The 22,322-nt window shown below is 36.3% G+C and overlaps 1 protein-coding gene across 3 annotated transcripts in view; it reads left to right on the forward strand.

The window, feature by feature from the left end:
* LOC132543382 (centrosomal protein of 170 kDa-like) overlaps nucleotides 1-22,322 on the forward strand; it is an 88,566-nt gene that overhangs the window by 50,105 nt on the left and 16,139 nt on the right. For all 3 annotated transcript variants that reach the window (XM_060206873.1, XM_060206872.1, XM_060206874.1), the window contains exons 7-10: nucleotides 10,339-10,410; nucleotides 12,467-12,975; nucleotides 13,616-14,096; nucleotides 14,685-15,385. In XM_060206873.1, the coding sequence (XP_060062856.1) occupies nucleotides 10,339-10,410; nucleotides 12,467-12,975; nucleotides 13,616-14,096; nucleotides 14,685-15,385 (1,763 nt within the window). The remainder of the gene's footprint in view (nucleotides 1-10,338; nucleotides 10,411-12,466; nucleotides 12,976-13,615; nucleotides 14,097-14,684; nucleotides 15,386-22,322) is intronic.

A 22,322-nucleotide genomic window follows, 5' to 3' on the forward strand; every position in this document is an offset into this window, starting at 1 on the left:
AACCATAAAAATTTATAAACATATTTGTTTGGATTAGATATGCACACATTGTATATGTTTATATTTTATAAATCATGTATTTACACTGAGAAATTAAATGATCTGAAGAATTTCAAATGATGAATCTTTGAATAAACATACCAAAATGAAATCATTTGTTGTGAGAAAGACATGGTACTTTGGAGGAGACATCATTTAAATGGTTATGTATTGATAGCATTACAACTTTATGTGTAGTTAGACCATGGTGTAGGATTATACTGCTAGTGTATATATGTTGCCCATTGACTGGTACTTGAATCAACCAAACACAAACTTAAAGGGCTTTACTGAGGTCAAGACACAGGGTATGGTTGTCAGAATGGAAGGATTACGATGTGAAGGTCATTCTGCCTGCTGAGATGTTTGCTTTACTGCTAACATGGCAGATCTATAATGGAACTTAATTTACTTGTTGTGTAAATACAGAATTCTAATTAAATTTTAGGAAACTGTTTGGAATGAATTGTAAACTTTAGTTATTGTAGCAGAATTGGTATCCAGCACATGACAAAGTCAATTGTCAGTTAGTATGAATATCTGACTAATTATAACCTAAAAAAGTCTCTCTTGTGAGACTTCTGGGAGGAATAATTGGCTCGATGGGTTCAGCATGTTGAAAAAGAGATTGGTCTTCAGATTAGATAAATGACAAACTTTTGATTAGGGCTATACATCTGAACTTGGAAGACTTTTAAGATTTCGGATTAAATATGCTTCTCTGAGTACCTAATGAGCCAAAAGGCCTAGTCATGTTTGGGAAGCCACATTTTATATAAAATCTTGTATAGATCAAAAGATTTTGCACTGAAGTGCAATGAGCTAACTTGTCATTTTATGGAGCAATTATGGAGTGCAAAACATTTCATTGCATTAATGCAGACTTTTCTTCATTGAGCACTGAAGATATAGCATGCAACATGATGTAAAAAAAATGGGATTTTTTTCTTACATGCAACAGGATTGCTTTTCTGTTATGTGGCAGGTAAATTGATTGTCAAATCTTTTGTACTTCAGTGCAAACTCTTTGTGGAATAGATATCAGCACAGCTTACCTTATAATCTAAGTACAATTTACATACAAATGGTAAGGAAATTTCTCTTGATATTATTAGAAAATATTGGCAGTAAAAGAAAAATGAAAGCATTTAGCAAGAAAAAGTCAACATTTTAGTAAACATCAATGAAACTATTAAGCTCAGTCTAAGACATTATGAATGTGCCAGTTATAAAAGTTTATATTCTATAGCAGCCAGACTTTTCTTATCATTAGTCACAGTCTTACCAAAATCAATACAATCAGGGAGCTGTCATTATTTTATCATTTCTGAGCTTCACATTAGGGAGCAGTTAGTATTTGTGTTTGGATAGATGACTTCCTGTCCATCACTATACATGACATCATTTATTGATTATTCAGAGTGGCATTCAGAATGGCTGTTTACTATGAAATCTTCCCTCTTGGTCTTCCTGGTTTTTAACTCAGCATCTAACAAAGATGTGCAGTGTTTTGTACAGGAGGACATTTTCCTTCCTGTAGGATTAACTATTTAGTGACCAGTGGACCTCTTGGTGGAATCTTTGAAACAGTACAGAGATGTTCATCAAGGTTTTAGTAATGTTGAGGACTGTAGAACACTAAACTGCTGTGTATTAGTGTACGCACAGAATAGAATATAATGTAGATGCTGTAATAAAGACATCTGACCAAAGACGTTCTCTGCTGTAAGTATTGGTATTTGTGACGTATGGTTATACACAGAATGCCTGCTGGTCTGGTTGTGTAGTGGCAAAATCTCCTGTGGTCCACACAGGAAAATGCCAACTGGTACAATTTGTGGATATATATATATAGTCTCCTCTGTTTATAAAACTGGTGATTGTTTTGTGGTCAATCTGTGTTGTGATCATTTGTTGTGATCATCCTAGCCTGTTGTCCAAGTATGTTCAACCTAAGATGTGGACATATGATGTGGTCATCCTGTATGTTCAACCTAAGATGTGGACATATGATGTGGTCATCCTATAGCCCAATGTCTGTGTGGTCAGTCTGCATTGTTGGCATCCTGCTGATATGTCAGTCAGTTTGCCAGCCATAGACTAGATGATCAGTTATACTTGGGGAGTGTTGCTGCAGGTCTGATAACTTTGTGTACCTTAGTTCATTACATGTGATTGGGTCATTTGCTAACTACATGTCCTGGTTCTGAAAGATAAGATACAGAGTCATTTATACTGTCGTTGACTAGCAGAATGACTGGACAGATAGAATTTATTAAGCATAGAATTGACCTTTGCTATTAGGATGTCATCAGGTCCAGTAAATTTCAGTGGAGGACATGGGTAAATGGTAACACAAGCCTTTACAGGGTTTTATAACTACCATGTGACAGGGTTAAATTTCACTAGTGATATGTAGGTAATTTGTAAACCAAGCCTTTGTAGATACAGTATAAACAACCAAGACTGTCCAGGGAATGTTTGAGTTGAGTATACTAATCTTGTTAGACTGCTAAATTCTTGGCAGTTGACAAGGGGACCATATTTGAAGCAAAACCTTTCAGATGTCTATTAAATGGACTATATATAGATAGGTTTGTCCAGTTCAGCTGTCTATTAATCTGTGTTTTGTCCATTTTTTGTCTTAAATGGTGTGCTAAAATCTTACGTCTGAATATTTGATGTGATACTAAAATCATGGTTCATACTCTACTATGTATTCAGAGCTATGACCCTTGGATGCCAGTTCAGATATAGTGAGAAATGATCTGTAGAAAACACCCTGCCTACTTATAATGGTTTAGATATTCACTGACAGCCACTTGGGAATCAACTTGAAGTTTACCTTCTTACTCTTTATGTTAATGACATCCAAATTATCTGGAAATCAATTAGTTTTACATAATTCATAAACCTCCCTGTTACACATATATCCTGTTTACATCTTCTCGCTTCATTATCTAAGTTTGAATATTATTTGCCCCAAATGACCCTGCATGGTTAACAAATTAAAAACACAAACAAAATTGAAATGTAGAACTTGTGCAAGTCTACCTTTATATATAGCTAATCTGTACAAAGTACATGAGATATGACTAGACAGCACTTTCATTCATGATCAGATAAGAAACTGGGTGATTCTACCCTACCTGGTAAAGTATCTAACAACGGGGTGGGGCAACAACAACCATGTTCATGTTCAGGATCCACAACGAGACAGAAAGGTTCATCTACTCGTGTCTAATTTTAGATGTCTGAGTAACAAGATGAAGTATATGTAATGTCACATGATGATCTATCCTGATTGGGACATTTATTCCATGATATCTGAATCTCTTGATGGATGACACTGATTATTGAGGCGTTCAGGGTCGAATACACATCTCTTATGATTTATGTTACAAAAAACTACACTGCTTGTATGTAAAGCTATATCAAATAACATATCAAATAACTATTTATCATCATTCTGTTGTCGTCATTTATAAGTGGAGTCAGTCTGGCAGCTCCTACTTATGTTAAAATGTGTGTTACTCCTTATATATATATAGGTATACCTTCTGGATGTATTTGTAATAAACTGCACATTTGCATAAATTGTACTTCTTACATGCCTGAAGTGATGACCTGCTTGTGTTAGATTTTAGTTCCTTGAAGTGTATGTTATAGAGAGGTATAGGACTAGCAGTATGTAAAGGTGACCATACTTGTGCTGTGTAATAGTTAGCAGTATGTAAAGGTGACCATACTTGTACTGTGTAATAGTCAGCAGTTTGTAAAGGTGACCATACTTGTGCTGTGTAATAGTTAGCAGTTTGTAAAGGTGATCATACTTGTACTGTGTAATAGATAGCAGTTTGTAAAACTGATCAAACTTGTACTGTGTAATAGTTAGCAGTATGTAAAGGTGACCATACATGTGTTGTGTAATAGTTAGCAGTTTGTAAAGGTGATCATACTTGTACTGTGTAATAGTTAGCAGTTTGTAAAGGTGATCATACTTGTACTGTGTAATAGTTAGCAGTTTGTAAAACTGATCAAACTTGTACTGTGTAATAGTTAGCAGTATGTAAAGGTGACCATACTTGTACTGTGTAATAGTTAGCAGTTTGTAAAGGTGATCATACTTGTACTGTGTAATAGTTAGCAGTTTGTAAAGGTGATCATACTTGTGCTGTGTAATAGTTAGCAGTTTGTAAAGGTGACCATACTTGTACTGTTAATAGTTAGCAGTTTGTAAAGGTGACCATACTTGTACTGTGTAATAGTTAGCAGTATATATAGATGACCATACTTGTGCTGTGTAATAGTTAGCAGTTTGTAAAGGTGACCATACTTGTGCTGTGTAATAGTTAGCAGTTTGTAAAGGTGACCATACTTGTACTGTGTAATAGTTAGCAGTATGTTAAGGTGACCATACTTGTACTGTGTAATAGTTAGCAGTATGTAAAGGTGACCATACTTGTACTGTGTAATAGTTAGCAGTTTGTAAAGGTGATCATACTTGTACTGTGTAATAGTTAGCAGTATGTTAAGGTGACCATACTTGTACTGTGTAATAGTTAGCAGTTTGTAAAGGTGATCATACTTGTACTGTGTATATAGTGACCATACTTGTACTGTGTAATAGCAGTTTGTAAAGGCACTTGTACTGTGTAATAGTTAGCAGTATGTTAAGGTGATCATACTTGTACTGTGTAATAGTTAGCAGTTTGTAAATGTATATAATATATACAATGATTCAGCAAAGCATTTACTAACCTAAAATCAGTTTAAGTATGTACAGAGACGTGGACATTTTCTTTGCGGGCAGTGAGCCAAAGAGCTCAAATATATTGTGATCTTAACAGCAGAGAATTCACTCTTTCCTCTGCACTTTAATCATAGTTATCACCTCTGTCAGAAATGTTATTCATATCTACAGTTTTGACAAAATTAAAGTGAACCTTCTTTGGAAATCTTCTTCATTATTGTTACTCAGTTACACACCTAATGAATAGATACACAGATAAGGTTTTTCTCCATAAATTTCATGAATTATCTATTTAGTTATTGATTGTGATTGTCTGTAAGTCAGATCAGGTTTCTCTCCTGGAAATCTTGAGTTGTCGCTATTGTTATTGATTGTGACCATTTGTGTTTACCCTGGGTTTACCAACAGTTTATTGTTTCTAGATTTTGATAAACATGAAGTAACATTGGTTTACCTGTTGTTGAAGTCTGTTACATTAACAGGTAAAGATGACAATGAATTATAATTGGAAATACCTTCAACAAAGAAAAAGTCAAAAATAGCCCATGATATATAATTAGAAATCACAAGTATCAATGAAGTATTTTTACTGGATATTTCACAATCACCCAGTATATCAATCTTAGCGTTGATAGTCAATTAGTCTTGTACTGAAAGTAATGTTGGCCTCTCAACATTTAAAAACCTGTTGTACTAACTGATGTTAACTGCAAAGAAATACTAGTTCTGCTTCCTTGTTAGCCTGTGGTGTGGCATCCGGCATCCAACTTTCAGTATGACATCAACTCTTCAATTCAAAGACCTCCTTCTTAATAACCAAAACACCTCAAATATATTAAAATCATAAAAAGCTTTTCAATAACCAAAAAGATCAGGATGTTCAGATGGTTGACCTTGACCCTTTTTCAAGTTCATAGTTGTCAAATGTGTTAAGAAGCAAAAGAACCTTGGTCATGGTATTTGTGTCACATCATGCTTTAGCAATAGGTTTTCAATTTTTCAAGTTCAGAAATTGACTTGGCAAACTGGAAAAGTATTGATTCGGGACCATTGGGCCTCTTGTTATATATACCACACTGATTGTAATGGTCAGTTTTGACTGTATTGGTAGCACTGATTGCTCATGGTCAGTGCTGATTGTAATGGTCAGTGTACTGATTGAAGGGAATGACAATTAAAGAAATTAAACTTGAATAGAGATAACAATCAAATTTATTCATGAACAAATAACAAAAACACAAACTTTCACCTGTGGTCAGTTCTATATACAACTGACACTGTTTGAATGTGGAGTTTTGTCCTGGTGGTCTAAATTTATATTTGCTGTAATTGTTCGCTTTCTTTTATTTATAAGTATTTTCAATTGTAGGAAAATGAAAGTAGTATATATCTCTGGCAGGTTATTTGTGATGTATGATTGTTCATATATCAAGGTTCTGTTGTTATGATATAACAGTCTGTGTACTTCATCCTAATACTGTTCTATGTACCGGTATAGGATTGATAGCCATGGTTGTTAGTGCTAATGGGTGTAAATTACACCAGTATGGTGCTGCTTTCACAAAGCTAAGATTTTGTGTGTGATAAAAGAAGATACCAGCAAGGACACTTTCAGTGTGTAATATTATCCTGTAATTACACAATTAAAGCCCAGGCTTATGTCTGTATGAAGGGCAAGGTGCTTGTATAGAACCTGTTCACATTAGATTTGGATGTACATAGACTTACACAATGATTAGGATATACGCATTGATCAGGTCAAGTAAGTAGACTGCACTGGAGTGACACCTTCAGGATATAAAACTATACATATGGTTAACGCTAACATGCATGTTTATTAGTTTAACATCTTCAGAACGGCTGGAACTACGGCTGGAACTACGATGTACTGTATTATTTGGATAGCTTTAGGAATTGTGATTGTTTTGGCACAACTATAAACAACACTGTACTAATCGGACAATTAAACAAAACTGCTGGATTGTTCGTTAATATACATAGTTTATACTGCAAAAAAGAGGTCAGATAGCACTTTCTTAATTAAAAAAGTAAACTGTGTTTACAAAAGTAAGTCAAACAGCATCAACTGTGTTAAAAAAGTAGGTCAAACAGTGTCATCTGTGTTAACAAAATTAGGTCAAACAGTGTCATCTGTGTTAACAAAAGTAGGTCAAACAGTGTCATCTTTGTTAACAAAAGTAGGTCTAATAGCTTCACCTGTTATACCTGAGAAGGTCAAGCACAGGAGCAAGATTCAGTATGACAACATTTGACAACACACATTTCCAACAATTAAGCATGATTTTCAGAAAAAAACACACCTTTCTCTGTTTAAAGTATATTATAAAACATATCACATTACATTACATGATATTTCCATCTGTATAGAACCCCCTGGCACCTGCATTTAATAAGTCTGATATTGCAGGCAGTGATTCTTTATATCAACATTGTTGCATTCAGGTGTGAATATAATTGTTGTGGGACTGTGAGGTTAGTGAGTAGATTGAAAGCTGACTAAATGAAGGCTTATAGCCCAGTAGACATTGTACACTGACAAGACATTTCCAAAGATGACAGGCTGCTTTCTTTCTCTAAAGGGATCACAAACACAGATCACTCAAACTGTTGTTAGTGAGTTCAGGAGCAATGAATTTACATCTAATTTACATCAGTACAATATTCTTTGTAAAAAGAATTTCAATTATACATTGTTAGGGAGATCTCGGTTTCACCATCACTGTTGGGGACCTGTAGTATACATTCACTGTCCCTTGGTATGGCTATAGCTAGGTATGGTGATAATGAGTTGTGTGAGGGATGTAAAACATGTGAGGATCTACTGAACCAGATGTTAGTCAGGAATTCTCTAACTCACTTGGATCCACTAAGGTAATTGTTCAATTATATTTAGCCCTTCGTCCATAGGCTGAATATCAACTTCATCCAGTCATGGTGGAATTATCTGTCATTATTCTTAATTATTTCGGAATTATAACATCATTTATTGGAGCTGGCATAGCCTTGAGTGTCACAATAACTTCTGTCTGGGAAGACTGAAGCCTTGATTAAGATAACTTTATTCTTAAACAAATGACAGCGTGATCTCTTGTAAATGGCTATGCGTAGGCTGGTAGAAGGGGTTCTAACAGCCTGACCTATGAAATCTGACGTGTTGTAGACTAGGTAAAGGGGTCAGGCAGCCTGACCTGTAACAGAGGTACTGGAAGCTGTAGTAGATCAGGATAAGGGGTCAAACAGTTTGACCTGTGACAGGGATAATGAAAGCAGGAAATCTGACCTGTAGTAGGTCAGAATAATGGATCTGACCTGTACTTGATGGGGAAGAGTGTCAGACAGGATCAGATAGTCTGACCTCTGGTTGTTAGGGTAGGGGATTAGATATGGTTAGACTGTCTGAACTGTACTTGATGGGGAAGAGTGTCAGACAGGATCAGTCTGACCTCTGGTTGTTAGAGTAGGGGATTAGATATGGTTAGACTGTCTGAACTGTACCTTATGTGGATTGGGGTCAGACAGGATCAGATAGTCTGACCTCTGGTTGTTAGGGTAGGGGATTAGATATGGTTAGACTGTCTGAACTGTACCTTATGTGGATTGGGGTCAGACAGGATCAGATAGTCTGACCTCTGGTTGTTAGGGTAGGGGATTAGATATGGTTAGACTGTCTGAACTGTACCTTATGTGGATTGGGGTCAGACAGGATCAGATAGTCTGACCTCTGGTTGTTAGGGTAGGGGATTAGACATGGTTAGACTGTCTGAACTGTACCTTATGTGGATTGGGGTCAGACAGGATCAGATAGTCTGACCTCTGGTTGTTAGGGTAGGGGATTAGATATGGTTAGACTGTCTGAACTGTACCTTATGTGGATTGGGGTCAGACAGGATCAGATAGTCTGACCTCTGGTTGTTAGGGTAGGGGATTAGATATGGTTAGACTGTCTGAACTGTACCTTATGTGGATTGGGGTCAGACAGGATCAGATAGTCTGACCTCTGGTTGTTAGGGTAGGGGATTAGATATGGTTAGACTGTCTGAACTGTACCTTATGTGGATTGGGGTCAGACAGGATCAGTCTGACCTCTGGTTGTTAGGGTAGGGGATTAGATATGGTTAGACTGTCTGACCTGTACTTGATGGGGAAGAGTGTCAGACAGGATCAGTCTGACCTCTGGTTGTTAGGGTAGGGGATTAGATATGGTTAGACTGTCTGAACTGTACTTGATGGGGAAGAGTGTCAGACAGGATCAGATAGTCTGACCTCTGGTTGTTAGGGTAGGGGATTAGATTAGGTTAGGCTGTCTGAACTGTACCTTATGTGGATTGGGGTCAGACAGGACTAGATAGTCTGACCTCTGGTTGTTAGGGTAGGGGATTAGATATGGTTAGACTGTCTGAACTGTACCTTATGTGGATTGGGGTCAGACAGGATCAGATAGTCTGACCTCTGGTTGTTAGGGTAGGGGATTAGATATTGTTAGGCTGTCTGAACTGTACCTTATGTGGATTGGGGTCAGACAGGATCAGATAGTCTGACCTCTGGTTGTTAGGGTAGGGGGATTAGATATGGTTAGACTGTCTGAACTGTACCTTATGTGGATTGGGGTCAGACAGGATCAGTCTGACCTCTAGTTGTTGGGTCGGGGATTAGATTAGGTTAGACTCTCTTAATGCACCTTATGTGGATTGGGGTCAGACAGGATCAAACAGTCTGACCTATAGTTGTTCAGGTAGGGGATTAGATATGGTTAGACCTTTACTAGATGGGTTTAGAGACAGGTAAGATTAAATAGCATGACTTCAGGTAGGTTAGTTAAATGGTTGATTACTAGAACTGTTAGGAGATGCAGGAAGGGACAGACAGAATCAGTCATTCTGCATCTCTTATACCAAGACTGTTGTTATTGACTAAGTTACCATGTGAGATGTTACTGTAACCAAGGATAAGACAGAATGTCCATTTATACAGCAGAGTTGTCTATTATATAAAAAAGAAACTGATAGATTTAGAATGCCTGCATTTTCAGGAACATAGGTATTTCACTTACACTATAGTGTATTTACTTAGTTTAAAAATAATACAAAATGTTGATGATAATGTTATTTACCTTCAGTGTGCACACAGATTTACCCTGTATGTTTTGCAGCAGACTCTCTGTGTATATTCTAGTCAAGTGGTTGACATTCTTTAGTTCATTTTGCTTGTGTTATGGGCTGCAGCTGTTAGCCATCCAAGTATTACTCCATTATAAATGGCAGTTTTAAGACAAGAATTCCTTGCTGCATGTCTCCTAATTTAAGCAATCCCAAGTGAATATTTAAGAGTTATGCGATTGTTGAAGAAAAATGAAATGATTTAGTAAAAATGAGTGAAATAACTATATATTTAAATCCTGCCTCAAATCATTTTCAGATCTAACCTGTTTTTTTTCAGAGATGACCAAAGTTCAATTTATAAGTGGGGCTTTGATTATCTGTTGGTTCTACTTAGATCCTTATTCTGTACTTTCTTGTCTGTTTCAGAGTTAGAAACTGTAAAGAAAGCCACACCCTTGTATGGCCAGCCTGATTGGTGGGGGGAAGATGCTGACCCTGGTAAGTTCTGCAGTCAATGTAAACAGCCATATGGAAATCCTCCATTAGATCTTCCATAAAACTGATAACAGAAGTACATTCCCTCTTCAACAATCCTATAATGATACTATTTTTGCAGACAATGCATTTTAAGATTGCCATATGTTTATGGTCTGTGTGTCTCTGCTTTTGATGTTGCTGGATGCTGATTGCAATTTTAATGATAGGTTCACAAAAATCTGACAAACATTCTTGTTTCTTCGTAGTAAACAATATTGGGAACAATTCCAAGTAGCCAGTTTTTGCATGATCAAGATGCCAGGAGAACAGATCATAACAATCCGATTTTACTTAACATATTTATTGTAAACATTGATAAAAACCGAAGCAGCATTGGTGGAAATCCTCCGGCCTCCATTGTACCTGATACAGGTTTATTTCCAATCCAGCCTTATTGTCTTGTAAAATAGTTCAATATATCAAAATTAGTTTCATAGGTTTCAGAATAACGGAGGTAATAATATAACCGCTGCTTCAGTTTACCAATATCTTAGCTAGGATATCTTTTGGTTAAACACTTTACAATTTACACTAGACACATTTGATCAGAAATTCTTTGTTCTGAAGTTGATCATAACTGATGCTGTTACAGTTGACTCCCTTTCATTATTTGGTCACTTTGTCAGAATGTTTGGACCGTGTTCAGTGAGGATAAGCCAGATCTAGGAACCAGGATTGATTATGGATTTATGTTACAAACAAACATCTGGTGTTTGTCTGTGATCATTAGTGTAAACATCTATGTACCATCTACATATAAATACTTAACTTAATGTATAGTCTTCAGGTCTAGACTTTTAAAAGTTTCAATTAAGAATATGGAGTTCAGTCCTGGGTTACTTGTACTGCTGGTTTATCTAGTGATGAGTGACCTTTGGCCATACTACTGGTCCATTTTCTCCGTCTCTCATCACATGTTTTAATCTTATGCTTACTGCTATTTAGGATTGAAATTTGAGTTTGCCTGTATATCAATCATCAGTGTTCTGGGCTTTATAAAATCCATTTAAAGAGTTTAGATTTTATCATTCATTCCTGACCTCTCCATAACTTACTTTCTGTATGACCCTTTGTGAGGATTCAGAGAAATGTTGGTTAGTTTTTATACAAAGTTATCCTGTTCGTTTATCATTTATTTCTTTTGAATGAAATGTATTTGTCATATCTGTTAATTACAAAATCCACATCAGATTGCTACAAGAACATCACAGTAATACAATCCAACAAGAAGTGACTTTAAGTTAAGTCGCCAAAAATTCCATTAGAGAACAGGGGCTAAACAAAAATGTTCAGTGGTGAAAGTTTACAGGTGTAAGACAAGGAAATTTTTCGTAATCAGCTGGTATTCTAAACATGAAATTATAGATAGATAGATAGATACCATCACATATATATCTACATGACCTCTCAGATATAACTCTCTTTTTAATGTGTGGTAGTACACGTTCTCTAGTGTGATATACACACTGGTATATTTTTCCATGCATGATTCTGTGACATCATGCATATCTGGTATGATAAGTACCAGGTATGTCAGTGAACAGGAATTTTAAAGCTTTCATTTTAGTGAATATTTCCTATAAATGCATTTATCAGTATGCTACAGCACATCTTCAAGGAACATTAAGTTTTCAGTTTTTTGTACCATTGAAAGGATGGGGGTCAATGTTATTGGGTTGATAAGATACAATGAGTTGTGTCCCTTTGACCAATGTATAGCATTTCATGTGAATATTTACTCTGTTTACACATGTTAGAAGCCAATATTGAATATGAGTTGAAAATTCAAAAAACAGAATTTTAAAGTAGAGCATTAGATGTTGATAACGTTTTTTTTTGTAGAAAAAAGGAACAATAAATAATGTAACTTTAATTAATTTATTCAAAAATTTCCCCAAGTGTAGTATTATCCTGACAGTATTGCCTAAAGTACTTGCCAAACCAATATCTAATCCTCGGAATTATGAAATTGACATACTCCTATGAAGTTATATATATATATATCAATACTTTTCAGATGACATCCCTGAAGGTGCTCAAGTGAGGCCTTCCAACCTTAGTGTAGACAATAAAGTTCATCAACAGTATGTCACTAACACCCTGAACAACTCTAGGCAAATGGAGGGTGGAAGTCATGATACAAGTCCCATGGAGGCCAGGGATGCCCCTACCTCAAAGTCCCATGATCCTGGAGGAGGGGGCCAGATACCTGAGGAGAGTCGTGATAAGGGAGATGACCCAATTCCCAGGCGACAGTCAGATACATCAGGGGGTCCTTGTATGTCTTTCACAGTTGACTTTGATGAAGACATTAGAAAAATGAATTCCTCGGGAAAACTCAGTGATTTTGTGCCATCAAAGATGAGAAAAAGTTTCAGAGAGAGGAAAGAGAATCTTGCTAAAGCTAAAGATACAAGTTCACCTGAAAAATTGACAGCTGGTTCTGTTGCCAAGGATACGCCACCTGACAAGGGAAGTAGATCTGTCTCTAAGGAAGGAACGCCAGAGAAAGAAGATCTGCCAGAGGTAGACATTGCTCTTTCTAATCTATGTTGTATAAATTTCTTGAAACATACTTTGGCAAATAGTTGATGTATAGTTATGAGACTTGGTATGGAATCACACTGTGATGAGACAATGTTTTGTGTTCAACAAAACATTTTACTTATAAGTGCGTTTTACCTTAAGTACTGAATTAAGAAGAAATACAGGTTGCAAGATTTCATCTTTGTAAATGCAAGAAAGTCTTATTTGGAGTCCATTATGACATTATGTAGCAAATCAAAATCATCCTTATTTGACCTTTGATCTTTACTTAATACAAAATACAGCTTTCATTAAAAAATTTTCAACCAGTTTGAAGGAACATAAATTAAGGTCAAGATGTTTAAAATAAAAACCAATATGTAGACGTGAGTAGTATTTCCTGTCTCATGTATGATCTTCACATTTCGCATAGATAGGAAGGTACATCAAGAGAGGATATCCTATACTCAGTTGAGAACTCCAAATCTAATTTTCAACACGTTTAACTTAATGAAGCCAATCTATGATAACGGTAAAACATGTTTTACATTTCAAAGATAACATGTAAAATGTTTTATTAACCTATAGCTTGTATTTATGTAGAAATCCAGTCTTGAATATTTGCTGTTGTGTTTTTCAGAAAGTAGAGGTTGAAGAAATTGCATCTAAAAGGCAAAAGAGGGCAGAAGCAGAGATGACACCACCCAGACGACGGAAGAAAGTAGAAAGCGAAGAGATGGTAACTCCTCGTAGACAAAAGAAAATTGATGAAATATGGGAGTCTGACTCCTCATCATCTACTAAAGGAAGAAGATCAACGGAGATGAAGAGGTCAAGTAGGTCATCTCAAGAGAGTGACAAGGTCACAGTTAGCACAAGATCAACAAGATCAACCACTTCAGACAAGGTAACAAGGTCATCAAGGTCAACAGATATAGATAAAGTAGCAACAAGGTCATCAAGGTTAACAGACAAAGACAAGACAGCAACAAGAACATCAAGGTCAGCAAACACAGAAAAGGTCACCACAAGTTCACCGAGGTCAGTTGATATGGACAAGGTCACCACAAGAACCTCAAGGTCACAGGACACAGAAAAAGTGACAGCAGTTTCTGCCAGAGGTAACAGAAGTATTCTTCATTACATTATTTACAGTTTTGATGCTCCAAGAACATTTGTTTACATCAATATCTCACTACTGAAATCTGTGTTTTATCTGTCTGCTGTAAATAATAACTTACCTGAACACAGGTTTTTTCAATTTTAAATGGAGGAAATGAAAATCTCTTTTAGATGGCCATGTATAAATTGATTGCTTGACCTGGAAAACTGAATATAAGCATGACATTGCATCTGCTACAAAAATACTTAAGATCCATGCCTTCAGTTTGTAATTTGGAATGAACAGACAAACACAACCCTGCTATTAGAATCGGCTGTAGGGTCTGTAGTCTTCTTTCATGGTCAGCAGTTATTACTATCCATTAAATACATATGTCCTTGAATAGACAAATGGTATTAGAATGCTGCTAGCCTTACTTTCAGAATCTGGCCATGTCTGTGAAAGATTATTCATAATATTACTTTAGAATGAGAATATTTTGCTTTGATTGATTAGCAATGAGTAATTTTTTTTAAATGTAGAATTTCATCTTAATCAGTCTCAAGTATTGGTTAGATTTTCAAATGTACATACTTGACCTTTGTAGGTACCAAGACATATGTCAAAAGAAAGGTCACAACAGATCCCAAAAAGCCATTGAAATCTAGCCAGTGTAAAGAGGAGGACCAGTTAGCTGCTGCTGCAGTGCTCAAAATGACAGAAAGTGCCTCCTATCTAATAGACAAAATGTTCGAAAGCAGTTCCTGCAAACAAGGTACAAAATCCAAAACTGTGGCAGACAGATTTACTGAACATGCAATGTATCGTGAGGCTAAAGAATATGACAGTGGGAAACCCAAACTTACCCTAGACACTGACGACTCTGCCCCACTGCTGGACTTGCTGCAGACTCCCACTAAGGAAGGGAGTGAGGAAGAAGTGAAGGAAGTGGATGAGGCAGTGGACAATGTCAGTGAGGCAGGAACATATACCATTGAATGTGATGATCATGATGAAGAAGAGCAGCAAGCACGCCACAGCATTGATGCAGTGTTTGGGGTGTCCAACGATGCTGATATGATGTCACGAAGTCTTGTTATCAACGATGAGGGTAGTAAACGTCTTGATGAACTAAGAATTGAGGAACCACTGGAGGACAAGTTTGCAAAAGGGGAGATAACTTTAGCAGACCTTGAGAAGGAGATTGAGAGGCTGGAGAGGAGAAAGACAGAGGTTTCTGTATCCAGTAGTGTAGAAGGTGAAGCAGGCAGCACTACCCTTCAGGAACTCAGAATCATCGAAGAGCATGTAAGTTGTTTTAGGAGACATTTTTATAGATGAGTATTCAGTATTTAGCCTCATTTTCAACTTGTCACAAGTAATGAACTTCAAAGTTCTTAATTTGATTACTAGTATTTTAATTTCATGTTCATGTTTTAAAGAGAATGGAATTTTGGATTTTGGGATTAAGTTATAATGATTCCAAATTTCTGAAGACTTTGGTCATGAATTTAGAGTTTATCTTTATTAATTATGGTGATCTTTGAAGAACATGAAGATATTCACTGGGGGTACAAAGGTGCATTCACTCATCAATGTATTGACATTGTTTAACGTCAGTTTTTAGACATGACACACAGCCGCACAGCCATCAAAGTTAACTATCTGACTATACAGCTGAAATGCTCATATCCCTGAGCTGTCAGCTTTGTTAAAACTTTTGAAAAATTCACAGGAAGTTCAGTGGTAAATAATAAAAGATAAGAACTATTTTGTTTGTCTCTGCAGTAATCAATGTAAAGTTGTAGTTTTATTTCTGTAAACTGAAGACTCCCAAACATAAACAATTTTGCAAACATGACTCTTAAAGAGTAATCTTAATTCTAAACATGCACGTATGTAGATGAAAATTTTTGTTTATAGTGGTAAGTGATATAGGTCAGAGTGACTGTGAGGTTAGACATTAAATAAGGCTGCTGGAGAGTAAACAGTATGTAATCCTACATCACAGACCCCTATCTTCACCACCTGCTGTTGGAATCATATCCCATCATACAACAGTTTGTGTATCAAATAAATGGTATTCTGGCTATCAGGAGTGATTTAGGGAAGTTAGAGTTATCTCCCTTCCTTTCCAATATGGAATATATTCTAACATGTATATACTGTTATATTACAAGGCCCTTGTACATACATATATCAATATATCAGGTTTGATGGTCCAGTATTACAAAGTCTTCTGCTGTAAATGAAATAATAGATACTGAATATTTTTAATGGTAATTTAGTGAAATAATAGGAAACAGTAAGTTAACTAACAGTGAAATAAAAGAAATTGGTTGCTTTTCAAAATAATAATTCTGTGGTTATTGAATTATGTTATAACACCTGGATATCATACTTCATCAGATTATATATAGCCAGATGGATCATACAAGGTGTGGACCTCAAGTATATATTTTGTTTAAACAGTCTGTGTATAAGTTGAGAATGTAACATTCCATGGTTTCTGTGAGAGTATTATACATATACACCAGTTTGAGACAGCTGTAGTGATTATATTTACTTTCCAACCTGTGTTGTGTGTTTAAGGCTATATTGATTCTGGTTATCAAACACTGGCAACCATCAATGATCAAATGTAGTTGTGACACATCAATATCAAGTTACTTGCTACAAAGTATGACAATACTTCCATTCTCATTTACAACATCATACATTCTTTATGTTGTATCTGAAGTAAGGTTCATGAGATCATAATGTCTAATAAAACTAGAACTTCCTGAACACTTTTAAAAATTTGGGAGGTTGTCATGGTTTTTGACAGTGTTTTGGAAGTCTTTGTTAGAAGTCTAATTACATCCAATCACATCCCACAGCTGGAAAGTTTGCTTTGTAATATAGTTTTGTTGAGTTAATTCTTGTGTTTAGTCTTAAAGCTGTTTTATTTTGAAGTCTCCTACGTTTGTCCTACTTAGATAATACAATTGGACATAAAAACACCATGAGCATGTTGCTTATATGTATACCAACGGAAAGATTATTATCACACAAAAATACCTAGAATGGAATGTTAGGTTTTAAACAAAGTCATGGTGTAACATAATGAGCTCTGGAGTAATGATATTACATGCTAATAAAATAACACCATCCTAATCCCAGACATATAATAATATATAATAACACTATGACAAGTTCTAACATGGCACATAGTCATAAGCCGAAGATTAACACGTGGCATCCCAAGGCTAGGCAGATTGGTATCGCCATAAGCACTATCACTAAAAAAGGTGTCTGCAGGGAAATTCTCTTGGGCTTGTTATATTTTTATCAGTTATATTTTTACCAGTTTTTAAGAAAGCTCGGATGTGATTTGGAAGATTTTAATACTAGCAGCTCACTAAGGAAATGACCCTCACTAAGTATTCAGAAATTGTGGTCAATGAATGACCTTAAGTAATGAGGTTTAAAATATGGTAATAGCAGTCAATTGATCATCACCTTTGGTCATTCTAGGTGACCACTGGTCTGTAAGGGCCAATCATAGCTTGTCATTCATGGACAAACGTGTACAGATGACCAGCGCCCTCAGGTTGGTTTGAGAACAAAGTTATATTCACACTCACAAGTCACCTGAAAAATAGCCAAAGCATGGTCAGTCATGCTTACATGTCACTATAACACTAACAGGTATATATATATAGTGACCATTGTCCACTCAGGACCTGTGGACATATTTTGTTCACATTATGTCCACACTTCAGGACATGTGTATGGGTTTGTTGAATGACCTTTTCACTGATACATATTTAGATAAGTGTTATGTATTACTGTTACAATGGGTTTAATTTTCTCCCTAAATATTGACTATTTCACCTAAATACCTTAAGAACACCTCCGATAATGATCTTGGTACATTAAGGCTGAAGAATTCATCCAGGAAAGTGTGTACATGGCCAGGAGAGAGATTAAAACTTGATTTGTTGTAATGGGAGGCAGTCCTGTATTATACTCACTGGTAGAATTGGTCGTAGGTAATGACGGTACACAAAATTACTTAACACTTAACGTTATAGACTTTTTAGGAATGAAGAAATGAACTCTCACCAGTCCGTTTGTTACCTATTAGCAAAATGGAGAAGTGGTACCAGTCTTAATGCATTACTGTACAGATAAGATTGAGAACTGGATAAGATTGAGAGAGCTGGACATTTTTAGCTGATATTTCAACTTCCTCTCATGCTACTCATCAATTTCTTTTGTACAGTATTAAGTGTCTCCACTTTGGATTATATTGTTCATTCTAATGATTTGATTTAAAAAGTCTGTGACACTGAAGAAACATTTTAGCCGAAGCAAATATCATTGTGAAGTTTTGTAATGTTAACCTGTTGCTAACCTAAAGCTTCAGATGTATGTTAATGTTTACGGATACGTTACAGCTTCAGATGTATATTACTGAATCGAATGTACATTACTGCTTTGGTGGTAGTTACTGCTTTGGATGACCATATGGCTTCTGTCCTTGGTGACATGTTAATTGGATGACCAGAAAACTTCAGTCATTTGTGATACATTACAGTCTCCATTGACCCCTATATCCTTGATCACATGTTGCTGTTTCAGTACTGTAGTACTGATGTCATGGCAAGTAGACATTAATTTGACATTGGTAAGATGACACGAGTAGGAGACATTTAACTGATGTGTTGGTTGTGTGTCCCTACCTACTACTGTTGCTACTGTGCCAATTGTTCAGGAATTCTTATAGAAACAGCTTTCATTCAAGCTCGCTGACATTCAATGCTAGAATAAAGGGATTCATGGAAACCTGTATTGTCCTGGGTATGAGTCATGTACTGTTAGGCCATAAGTGTTATTTACTGTATGTTTCTATAAAATCAGAAGCCTATGTGATACTGTCAGACTGGACTTACATGTTGAAGGATATCGTTAAGATAACCAGAGTGTTGAATATTGTTAGGATAACCAGAGTGTTCCAAACACTGGTAGGATTGTTCTGTCATTAAAACTGTAACAAGATGTCTAGTTTGTATTGATATTACAACCACCTCTCCCAGTAAGAAAATAATGACTGTCATATGGTGTTTAATGAAAGTTTCGAGGCAAATATACAACAGGAGAGAAATACAATAATTGATTGCCAAAGTGGTGGTCCTGACCCACTGCTTTAGTAAACAGGAACAGAGGGAAATGTGGTATGTATATAAAGTCTGGTGGAATATTAGTGATCAGTGCACACACCTGCTGTACCTTGGATATCAGACAGTAAACAGAACACCTGCTGTAACTAAGATATTAATCAATTATTAATACACCTGCTGTAACTGGATATCATTCAGTGATCACTACACCTGCTGTAACTGGATGTCATTCTGTGATCACTACACCTGCTGTAACTAGGATATCTTTCAGTGATCACTACACCTGCTGTAACTGGGATATCTTTCAGTGATCACTACAACTGCTGTAACTGGATATCATTCAGTGATCACTACACCTGCTGTAACTGAAATATTAGACAGTGATCACTACACTTGCTGTAACTGGATATCATTCAGTGATCACTATACCTGCTGTAACTGAAATATTAGACAGTGATCACTACACATGCTGTAATTGGGATATCTTTCAGTGATCACTACACCTGCTGTAACTGGGATATCTTTCAGTGATCACTACACATGCTGTAATTGGGATATCTTTCAGTGATCACTACACCTGCTGTAACTGGGATATCTTTCAGTGATCACTACACATGCTGTAACTGGGATATCTTTCAGTGATCACTACACCTGCTGTAACTGGGTCATTAGATTGTGATCATTACACTTGCTGTAACTGAAATATTAGACAGTGATGAATACATCTGCTGTATCTGAGATATGAGATGTTGATCACTACACCTGCTGTAACTTGGATATTAGATAATGATCAGTACATCTGCTGTAACTGGCATATTAAACAGTGATCATTACACCTGCTGTAACTCAGAGATATTAGATACTGATCAGTAAGTCAGCTGTAACTCAGAGATACTAGATAGTGATCAGTAAGTCTGCTGTAACAGAGATATTAGATACTGATCAGTAAATCTGCTGTAACTCAGAGATATTAGATAGTGATCAGTAAGTCTGCTGTAACTCAGAGATATTAGATAGTGATCAGTAAATCTGCTGTAACTCAGATATATTAGATAGTGATCAGTAAATCTGCTGTAACTCAGAGATATTAGATAGTGATCAGTAAATCTGCTGTAACTCAGAGATATTAGATACCGATCAGTAAATGTGCTGTAATTTGAGACATATTTAACAGTGATCATTACACCTGCTGTTATTGAGATGTGGTGCACACACCTGCTTTAATTTGGATATTAAGAGATATTGATATACATGCCATTAGACTTGTAAGATATGAATGAGTAGGTACAACAACTGTTGTTGTATATCACATCGTAGAAGTCAGTGAGGCGTGGATTGACAGATGAATGCTGTCAGATGATGGTGTCATGGTTCAATGGATGACTGTGTAAGCGCTCATCGCATTTATATATCTATGATATTGAAAGCGTTGCACTGTAACAGACACTGGTACAGTCATGTCCAGGGAATTGAATGAAACATTACATAATACATACTGGCCAGGATTTTAACTGTGAGATATGTTATGAAAATAGCACTACAATGCCAAGTGATACTGTAGGAATGTTATCTGATGTTATCATCCACCACTAAATGGACGTTTAATACCTGGATTGTTTAGTGGGATATAGCTGGTGTATGTGGAGACTGGTACTAGATGTGGAGAAAAGTTATCCCTTGGTACACACTGGGGTACTACACCTTTATTGCCAACATTAGCACTGGCTCAAATTAGTTTCTCCTTCGATTCACATGTGAAAAAAATCAAAGAAAAGTTGTGTAAAACTGAAGGCATCTTTACATCAGCTGTGTTATGGTCCAGAGTTTTAGCCACATTAGTCTACACCCATATAAGGAAGATGTGTTTATGTCAATGTCTTGTCTGACTAACTAATGGACAGACACTAGTCCTCTGCTGCTATTTTCTGTGACTGATGAACGTTGTTCATTTGATGTTGTGTGTGTCAGCAGTAGAGATATACATACATGTGAGTGTCTCACTTATTCATGTTTCCTATCCACATTTCCTTGTGCCATTCAACTACTTGAAAACTTCAAGGATACTGGACTATAGACTATTGCTGACCTCTATAGGTTTTCTGACCACAGTTCAGTCTCTATACAGACTTGTGATTGGAGTATACTGGCTGCTCTGTCCACTAAAGCAACCTGTTGTAAATTGTTGTCAGTGTTGGGAATGACAATATGATGCAGGTACCTCAAGATAACAATATTTTCCTCAAGGTAAGCAGACTGTGTGTATATGTCTTATGGAGAAACTTGAGAAAGGAGTCTTCAGCAGGAGACACCTGTCTAGTTACAAATGTGTCACATAAAATAAAAGTAGGAAGACTCCAGCCTGATGATAGACAGGACTCATACCTGATAATAAGCACTCCCTTGCCTGATGATTAACCCTCCCTCATCTGATAATAAGCCATCCCTTGCCTGATGAAAACCCTACATTGCAAGATAATAAGCACTCCCTTGCCTGATGATAAACCCTCCCTCATCTGATACTAAGCATTTCCTTGCCTGATTAAAATCCTACATTGCAAGATAATAGGCACTCACTTGCCTGGAAATAAGTCCTCCTATGCCTGGTATTAAGCACTCTCTTGCCTGATGATAATCCCCCTCTCTACTGATAATAAGCATCACCATTCCTAGTAATAAGCCCACTCATATCTTTTGAATTTTAGTAAATATGCCAACAAATGCTAGTTCCCTGGACTTACCATATGATCCATAGCAATTTTCAGAAAGGGGAGACAACTTAATAATGCAATTGAAATCTTTTGGATAGAACTAATCAACCCATTTTGATTAATTGCTTCAGGAACACGTTTCAAACTGATCGTTTGTTAGGCCTGAGATTTAGGGGCTCAAGTAAAACTGATATGTATTTATACAGTGTATATTGGCCATGAAAAGGCCTAGGTAAATGTATGTGCACTATTTAAACAGCTTATCATAAAGTGTATTGAAGTTTGAAGTCAAAAGATTATCGACTTAAGGTCTGGTTTTTGTGTGAGATATGCCAGTGACTGGTCAGTACTGGACACAGGCCGGGTTTATAA

Source organism: Ylistrum balloti, unplaced genomic scaffold (genome assembly GCF_031769215.1).
Source record: "Ylistrum balloti isolate Yb309-2 unplaced genomic scaffold, AGI_CSIRO_Ybal_v1 Utg369754, whole genome shotgun sequence".
Lineage (NCBI taxonomy): Eukaryota > Metazoa > Mollusca > Bivalvia > Pectinida > Pectinidae > Ylistrum > Ylistrum balloti.